This window comes from Raphanus sativus, unplaced genomic scaffold (genome assembly GCF_000801105.2).
Source record: "Raphanus sativus cultivar WK10039 unplaced genomic scaffold, ASM80110v3 Scaffold1337, whole genome shotgun sequence".
Lineage (NCBI taxonomy): Eukaryota > Viridiplantae > Streptophyta > Magnoliopsida > Brassicales > Brassicaceae > Raphanus > Raphanus sativus.
Genome location: NW_026616649.1, coordinates 12623 through 21173, shown reverse-complemented (window position 1 = coordinate 21173; position 8551 = coordinate 12623). Strand labels below are relative to the sequence as shown.

Sequence of the window (8551 nt, the reverse complement as noted above, 5' to 3'; positions counted from 1 at the left end):
ACTATATAATATGTTCATTATATATTACTATGCACCACAAATTTGAGTATGTTCATGAGGGGGAGTGAGGACATTACCCATGATACATGACCATACTAAAATTTGTGAAACATGGTCCACAATCTTGAAAATGATTTTGTGATGATTGAATTATATTCTAGATCATTTTTGCATAACATCTATTATTCTGAAACATCCATATTGAATTGAACTTGGTTTAGAAATTTTATTAGATCATGCTCATATTCTGAACTGACCATTTTCATTCACTTATCATATTGTCTTATTGAAATTGATTATTCATTCATATGGTAGATAATTCTGATCATGATACCTTGAATTAAATCCTGAAAATTATAATCATTTCTTGTCATGTTTATATGCTGCATTTTTATATGCTGTTTGACAATGATTGCTTTATATAAATCATCCATAATACATATAAATCTTTCAGAAATATAAAAAGAATATATATTAAAGCCATGATCAAAATCTCCATTCATAAATCTGAACATGGATTGATCATATTATTATGAATCCTCATTCCTTATGGATTATTTGATTCAGATGTCGAAAATCAACAACCTTGAGTTTGCTGCCCTCAATCTCTCCGGAGATAATTACCTCCAATGGGCACTTGATACCAAAATTCTCTTGAGGTCTAAAAATCTTGGTGATACTATCACTGAAGACACTGAACCATCGGTTAAGAATAAATACCAGGCCATTGTGATCATTCGCCATCATCTGGCTGAAGGTCTTAAAGACCAGTACCTCACTATTGAGGATCCTCTGGAACTTTGGACAGAGTTGAAAAACAGATATGATCATCAGAAAACTGTGATCCTGCCAAAGGCCCTATATGATTGGAGGAACCTAAGAATCCAAGACTATAAGTCTGTGGAAGAGTACAACTCGGTTATGTTCAAGATAGCCTCCAAGTTGAAATTGTGTGGGGAGACCGTCACTGATGCTGATATGCTGGAGAAAACATTTTCCACATTCCACACCAACAATATGTTGCTTCAGCAACAGTACCGAGAAAAGGGTTTCTCCACTTATGCTGCCTTAATCTCTTGTTTGTTGCTTGATGAACAGAACAATGAGTTACTCATGATGAACAGTGAGCTAAGGCCACCTGGTACTAAAGCATTGCCTGAGGCACATGCGGCCATAGAGCCAAAAGATGAGACTCCAAGAGAGTCATACGGCGGTCGCATGAGAGGCCGTGGAAGATGGCAAGGAAGTAACCGTGGGTTTCAACCACGAGGTCGTGGGTTTCAGCCACGAGGACGTGGATTCTAACCACGAGATCATCTTGGTCGCAGCCGAGGCCGAGGCTATAGCCGAGGTCATCATGCTAGCCGTGGGTATAAGTCCGACTTCAAAACCCATGGCTCGACCAAAACTCCTTGCTATCGTTGTGGGATGACCAATCTTTGGGCTAACCGATGCAGAACTCCCCAACATCTTGTTAAACTCTACAAGGAGAGCATAAAGGGAAAAGACCCTGTGGCAAATTGGGTCCATCATGATGATGAGAATGATCTAGACCATGAGAATGATCAAGCCGATTATGAGACTTCGGATCTCCTTAAAAGTGGCTGAATATGAAGATTTCGACATCAAGTTGCTTTTGTCTTTGCACTTTGCATTTTTGCTTTGGCTTTATGTCTTTGTTCCCTATGTTCTATGACTTTGGTAATTCTATCTATGAAATAAAATTTTTATTTTTATATATATATGCCTTATATAAGTTAAACTTATTAAGAACAACAAAGACAAAACCATTAAGACACCATTTCTCCCAAATAATATCTATGGTGCTGACTCTTGTCTATTTTTCAGAAATGAAAGAAGACAAAGACCTGCTAGTAATAGATAGTGGATCAAGTCACACTATATTAAAAGATAAAGGATATTTTGCTAACCTTATTTTAAAGAGTGCCAATATCAAAACTATAGCAGGCACAGCCAGCCTTATTAAAGGCCATGGCTTGGCTAACTTAATAATGCCTAATGGCACGCATCTAGAAATTTCTAATGCATTATATTCTCCTAAATCAAAGAGAAATTTATTAAGTTTCAAAGACATTCGAATGAATGATCTACATGTTGAAACTAGGGGCAAGGGAAAGAAAGAATTCCTTTTGATTTATAAGAATGCCCAAGGCCATAAAGAAGTCCTAGAGACTATCCCTGCTATATCTATGGACCTCTATTGTGCCGATATAAAAGTGCTTGAGACAAATGCCACAATGAATGATGAGTTCAAACAATGGCATGAAAGGCTTGGCCATCCTGGTTCGACAATGATGCGCAAAATAATTTTGAACTCAACTGGCCATTCCTTGAAAGAAAGGAATATTATCCCTAAGAGCCTTACATGTATTCCATGCTCACAAGGGAAATTAATAATAAGGCCATCACCGGTAAAGGAGGTTAAAGAAACATTGAACTTTCTGGAAAGGATACAAGATGATATATGTGGACCAATTCACCCACTTTGTGGGACATTTCTATATTTCATGGTCCTGATTGACGCATCGACCAGATGGTCGCATGTTTGTCTATTATCATCTAGAAACTTGGCACTTGCAAGATTATTGGCCCAGATCATAAGACTGAGAGCCCACTTTCCAGATTTTCCACTAAAGACTATACATCTTGACAATGCAAGTGAATTCAGTTCCCGAGCTTTTAATGATTACTGTATGTCCATGGGGGTAAGTGTGGAACACTCCGTGGCACATGTACATACACAGAACGGATTGGCCGAATCCTTCATTAAAAGAATCCAGTTGATTGCTCGACCATTACTCATGAGGTCGAAGCTACCAGTATCAGCTTGGGGACATGCAGTTTTACATGCTGCTGAATTGATACGAATAAGGCCATCCAGTGAACATAAATATTCTCCATCCCAATTACTCTCGGGTCATGAGCCAGACGTGTCCCATATTAAAACATTTGGATGTTCTGTGTATGTTCATATTGCACCACCACAGAGAACAAAAATGGGACCTCAAAGGAGGATGGGAATATATGTTGGTTTTGATTCTACAACCATTATTAAATATCTTGAGCCTACTACTGGAGATTTATTTAAGGCCGGATATGCTGATTGTCATTTTGATGAATCAGAGTACCCAACATTAGGGGTAGAAAATAACAAGCTGGGCAAAGAGATAATATGGAATCAAACATCCTTATCATGGCAAGATCCTCGGACTCAATCATGTGATTTAGAGGTCCAGAAAATAATTCATATGCAAAAGCTAGCTAATCAATTGCCTGATTCCTTTGCTGACCCGAAAAGAGTGACTAAGTCCTATATACCAGCTTGTAATACACCAATAAGTATTGATGTCCAAGATGGACACAATCAAGTGGCTACTGAGTCTAAGGCACGCCTCAAGCGTGGTAGACCAATTGGTTCCAAAGATAAAAGACCTCGGAAAACAAAGAAAGGTGCAAAAGAAACCGAGGTCATAGATTGTCCAGACAAGGCCGAAATGGCTATGCCGTCAGTATCAACACTTGGGGTTCGGGACACCGGGCCTCATGGTACTGAAGGCATTGATAATGATGAGATCTCGATTAATTACTTAATGTCTGGGACAAAATGGAACCGAAAAGATGTCGACATCGATGATATATTTGCATATAATGTAGCCCTTGAAATGATGGACTTAAATGAGGATCATGAACCCACGTCTATACTAGAGTGCACTCAAAGATCAGATTGGCTAAAATGGAAAGAAGCCATAAACGTGGAGTTAGAATCATTTAAGAAAAGGAATGTCTTTGGATCGATTATCCGGACACCTTGTGATGTCAAACCAGTGGGATATAAGTGGGTATTTGTGAGGAAGAGAAATGAACATGGTGAAATTGTAAGATACAAAGCACGGCTTGTTGCACAAGGATTCTCACAAATACCAGGCATCGATTATGAGGAGACATACTCCCCTGTGGTGGATGCAACTACATTTCGATTTTTAATAAGTCTGGCCATCAAAGAAAATTTGGATATGCGGTTAATGGATGTTGTAACCGCATACCTTTATGGTCCACTGGATAATGAAATATATATGAGATTACCAGAGGGTATTGAGCTTAAAGCTAACAAAGGTTCTCGAGAAGAACACTGCATAAGGCTGAACAAATCCTTATATGGACTTAAGCAAAGTGGTCGAATGTGGTACAATCGCTTGAGCGAGTACCTTGCCAAAGAAGGCTATAAGAACGACCCTATCAGTCCATGTATCTTTATAAAGAAGTTTGCAAACAATGGATTTGTTATCATAGCAGTGTATGTTGATGATTTGAACATCATTGGAACCTCTGGGGAAATCGCCCAAACAGTTGAATGTCTCAAGAAAGAGTTTGAAATGAAAGACCTAGGTAAAACTAAAGTCTGTTTGGGATTACAACTTGAGTACATAAAAGGAGGAATCCTTGTGCATCAAAAGGCATATACAGAAAGAGTACTCAAGAGATTTAATATGGACCAGGCTCACCCATTGAGCAGCCCAATGGTTGTGAGGTCCCTTGGAGTGGACACTGACCCATTCGGTCCTAAGAAGGACGATGAGGACGTCCTGGGTCCTAAAGTGCCTTACCTCAGTGCCATAGGAGCGTTAATGTATTTGGCTAGCCACACTAGACCAGATATATGTTTTGCCGTCAACCTCCTAGCTCGTTTTAGTTCATGTCCGACCCAAAGGCACTGGAACGGAATTAAACATATCTTACGTTACCTTCAAGGAACTAAGGATTTGGGTTTATTTTATACAAATGAAACCAAAGATGGTTTAGTAGGCTTTGCTGATGCAGACTACTTATCTGATCCACACCGTGCTCGGTCCCAAACCGGCTATGTGTTCACTCATGGTGGTACTGCAATATCATGGCGTTCCATGAAACAAACTATAGCAGCCACTTCACCTAATCACTCAGAAATCTTAGCCATGCATGAGGCAAGTCGTGAGTGTGTATGGTTGAGGTCCATGACCCAACACATCCGATCAGATAGTGGTATGGTCGAGGACAATGGTCCGACCATCATATATGAGGACAATGCAGCCTGCATTGCTCAACTCAAAGATGGGTATATCAAAGGTGACCGGACCAAACATATTTTACCCAAGTTCTTCTTCACCCATGAGTTGCAGAAATCCAAGGAGGTCAATGTCGTCCAAATCCGGTCTAGTGAGAACTCAGCCGACCTCTTCACCAAGTCACTTCCCACCAGCACATTCAAGAAGCTCACGAAGCAGATTAGCTTGCGTAGACTCAAGGACCTTCAGTGATGTCTAAATCAGGGGGAGTAATGTGTGTTGTACTCTTTTTCCTTAACTATGGTTTTGTCCCAATGGGTTTTCCTAGTAAGGTTTTAATGAGGCAACGTTAGCACATTACAAGCCCGATATGGTTATGGCATCCAAGGGGGAGTGTTATAAACCATAGTATGGTTTGTGTGGATTGCCTATAACCAAGACCAAGGAGATTTACATCCGACCCGTCTATTCGATCCGTCTACATTCCGTCTGAGACTTGTCAAGATGAAGACCCATTCAACCGAAGCATTTATGAGCTTTGACCAAGTCTTGATATTGTATTGAATGTAGTCAAAGTGTATTCATTGTGTAGATTCTCCATTGATGTAAAACCTTATGTGACAACCACTATATATAAGTGGCAAGAGCTAATGAGAAAGACACAACTTTCACAGCAACACTTCTCTCATATTATAACAATTGATATGCATATTTGATATCACCATTATTCTGAATATGTGAAATGTATGGGAAAAATCAAGTTGAAGGATCCGACGAAGTTGTAACTTGCGAAGGAATGGGCAAAAGGAACCAAGTTGACAGAAAATGCACGCAAACCTATGTAATTGCTGAAAAGAACCCTTTACATTAATCTAATATATAATCTTAATTTATCACTTATGCATAACTATATATCTGTAAACTAATTGTAAAGTAGATTTGCCTACCTTAGAAGCACACAAATATTCCAATTGCTTCCATCGCACTCCATTGTTATCCTCACAGTCTATTGGATTAGTTTTGTATACACATTGATACTTTAATCATGATCTTCCTATGTAGACTATAGTAAACAATCACTATCAGGCCATTATTCTACACAAAAAAAAAATACTATGCATAACATGAGATCAATTTATAATCCTTAAAGGATAAAACATAAACCATAAACCATATCCAAGCCAATAAATCTTGAATTGTCAATAAACCTAAAGTCTAAAATTTAGTTGGAAGAGAAGACTTAAAGACAGTCCAATAAAAGAGACACACGCCCCATAAGACTGGGGCCAGTGTGAGAAATAAAGCCAAGTGTAAGGAACACAAAGAACCAAACACACTTTACTCTTTCCCCATGTCTCTCTCTTTCAAATGACGTAAAAGCAAAGCACAGACTTTGCTTCCCCAGAAGAATTACCAATCCAAGAAACGCTAATGATTCCTCCAATCCATTAAACAATTCATCTCCCTAAACCCCATTCTCTCCTTGATTCTCTCTGACTGCACCTGCTTATACCATATATACTATTTTATATGGTAAGAAGAAGAAGAGGAGAAGAAAAACAGAGCAAACCTGGGAAAGTCAGGGGAGAATCTGCTGGAGGGTTTGTTGGATTGCATCTATGACATCTCTGCAGCTCTGGCTTTCTCTAGGATGACTGATTCAGCTTACAGAGTAGACACCACCTCCAGGCTCGCCCAATGGCGTATCCACAACCTCTCTTCTTCCACTTACCGCAAGTCCGATCCTTTCAAGATGGGTCTTTGGAACTGGTACTCTCTCTCTCCTTTCTTTTTATTTCACCTGACCAATAAATGATCCGACATGATGATGATGATGAATGGAAAAAAAGTGGACACACCTTTTTTTGTAGTAGTTGATGATAATAATCAAATTGATATTGACACTAATGGTGGGTTTGTTGATTTAAAGGCATTTGTCTGTAGAGAAAAGCAAGATGCTATTAAATGTTAAGTTGTATCCAGAAGTATCCAACCTCTCCAGAGAAAACCCACCTGTTGCTTCCTTTGTTCTTCGTGTTGTCTCTTCTTCTGGTGAGAGGAAAGCTTTTTCTCATCCAGGTAAGAGACAAGAACATCTTGCTTTGTTTCTGTTACAATCACAAAATAATCAGAATTAAAAAAAAGTACTGTTTACTCGAATGCAGAAGTAATAGATAAGAAGATCAAGACTAACGAAGATTTCCTCTGGACCATTGAAGTTCCCTTAACTGGAAAAATCATCATCGACGTCGAGTTTCTTGACCTCAAAGTTCTGTCTCAAGATGTAAGTTTGTGTCTCTCATCACTTTTTTACTTACAAATTTGACAGAACCTTTGTTTCTTTCTTCTTGAAATTGATATTTACCTGATGACTTGGCAGAGTGGAGAGTTCTACTCGATTTGGGCAGACGGTTCAACGCAGAACCAATCAGAAGTTACAGCGGTGACATCCCTAGGACGTATGTTGACAGAAAGCATCTACACAGACGTAACGATCAATGCCTCTGGTGGAAGCATCGGAGCACACCGAGCTGTTCTAGCAGCCCGTTCAACTGTTTTCCGCAGCATGTTTCTACATGACCTGAAAGAGAAAGAACTGTCAGCCGTAAACATACCGGACATGCCTCTCGATGCTTGCCGAGCGTTCCTCGGTTACATCTACGGAAACATCCAGAGCGAAGAGTTTCTAACGCACAGGTTGGCGCTTCTCCAAGCAGCTGATAAGTATGACATTGCTGATCTGAAAGACGCGTGCCACCTGAGTCTTGTGGAGGATATAGACGCGAAGAATGTGCTTGAGAGGCTGCAGAACGCTTATCTCTACCAGTTGCCTGAACTGAAGGCAAGCTGCATGAGGTATCTTGTGAAGTTTGGGAAGATATTTGAGATCCGCGAGGAGTTCAATATATTCATGCAGTGCGCAGACAGAGATTTGATATCTGAAGTCTTCCACGAAGTCCTCAGTACATGGAAAGGGTTTTAGAATGTGGTATTTGTTATTACAAGAACATTTATTTATGGACTCTGTTTGCTTTTTGGGTGCAGAAGGATTTGTTGGTCTTTTATGTACAGATTACAAAGTATGGGATTGGATTGTTGGTGGTGGGGGGTTTTAACTCAAAACCTCCAACAAATATTTGTCCTTGCAAAAAGGTTAAAAAAACAGCAACAATGTAAATTCATGATTTGATTGAATGCAAAACTTCAAGTTTGAATCGTTGACCTATAAAAACTACTACTGTATATTACTTTTTTTTTTATCAGATTTGAAATCATGTTGCAGCTTGATTCTGAGTAGGAATTGTAGGAGATATGAGGCAAAGAGATACTATTAATATGAAAGGCTTATTCTAAACTTAGGCCAAGTTAAAGAGCTAATAAGCAAATCCTTGACCTACTAACTATCTGTTATAAGTTTTATGCCCTTTTCTAGTAAATTTTTTAAATCATGTTGCAGCAATTACTACAAGTTGGTTCATGATTCTGAG

The 8551-nt window shown here is 39.2% G+C and overlaps 2 protein-coding genes and 1 long non-coding RNA gene across 3 annotated transcripts; 2 read left to right on the top strand and 1 right to left on the bottom strand.

The window, feature by feature from the left end:
• The first annotated feature begins 567 nt into the window (after positions 1-567).
• Positions 568-1608, top strand: LOC130504063 (uncharacterized). Its single transcript, XM_056998629.1, has 3 exons — positions 568-1034; positions 1125-1256; positions 1458-1608. Exons 1-3 carry the CDS (start codon positions 568-570, stop codon positions 1606-1608), a joined length of 750 nt encoding a protein of 249 aa, XP_056854609.1.
• A 4554-nt stretch (positions 1609-6162) lies between these two features.
• On the bottom strand, positions 6163-7893 carry LOC130504061 (uncharacterized). The gene is made up of 6 exons (XR_008941109.1): positions 7759-7893; positions 7429-7644; positions 7258-7335; positions 7077-7171; positions 6634-6864; positions 6163-6566 (listed from the first exon to the last, which is right to left on the bottom strand). It is a non-coding gene; the product is annotated as an uncharacterized LOC130504061 (long non-coding RNA).
• Positions 6700-8280, top strand: LOC130504060 (BTB/POZ domain-containing protein At1g55760-like). The gene is made up of 5 exons (XM_056998628.1): positions 6700-6833; positions 6994-7142; positions 7229-7347; positions 7444-8049; positions 8112-8280. The coding sequence occupies exons 1-4, from the start codon at positions 6715-6717 to the stop codon at positions 8044-8046; spliced, it is 990 nt and encodes a 329-aa protein (XP_056854608.1). The 5' UTR covers positions 6700-6714; the 3' UTR covers positions 8047-8049; positions 8112-8280.
• The last annotated feature ends 271 nt before the right edge of the window (positions 8281-8551 follow it).

Excerpts from the sequence above, each read along its gene's own strand:
- LOC130504063 (XM_056998629.1), top strand. The coding sequence starts at position 568 with ATGTCGAAAATCAACAACCTTGAGTTTGCTGCCCTCAATCTCTCCGGA. Across the intron at positions 1,035-1,124 it reads AATATGTTGCTTCAGCAACA|TGAGCTAAGGCCACCTGGTA; the intron begins GTACCGAGAAAA and ends CATGATGAACAG. Across the intron at positions 1,257-1,457 it reads TGGCAAGGAAGTAACCGTGG|AACTCCCCAACATCTTGTTA; the intron begins GTTTCAACCACG and ends TAACCGATGCAG.
- LOC130504060 (XM_056998628.1), top strand. The coding sequence starts at position 6,715 with ATGACTGATTCAGCTTACAGAGTAGACACCACCTCCAGGCTCGCCCAA. Across the intron at positions 7,143-7,228 it reads GAAAGCTTTTTCTCATCCAG|AAGTAATAGATAAGAAGATC; the intron begins GTAAGAGACAAG and ends ACTCGAATGCAG. Across the intron at positions 7,348-7,443 it reads TCAAAGTTCTGTCTCAAGAT|AGTGGAGAGTTCTACTCGAT; the intron begins GTAAGTTTGTGT and ends ATGACTTGGCAG.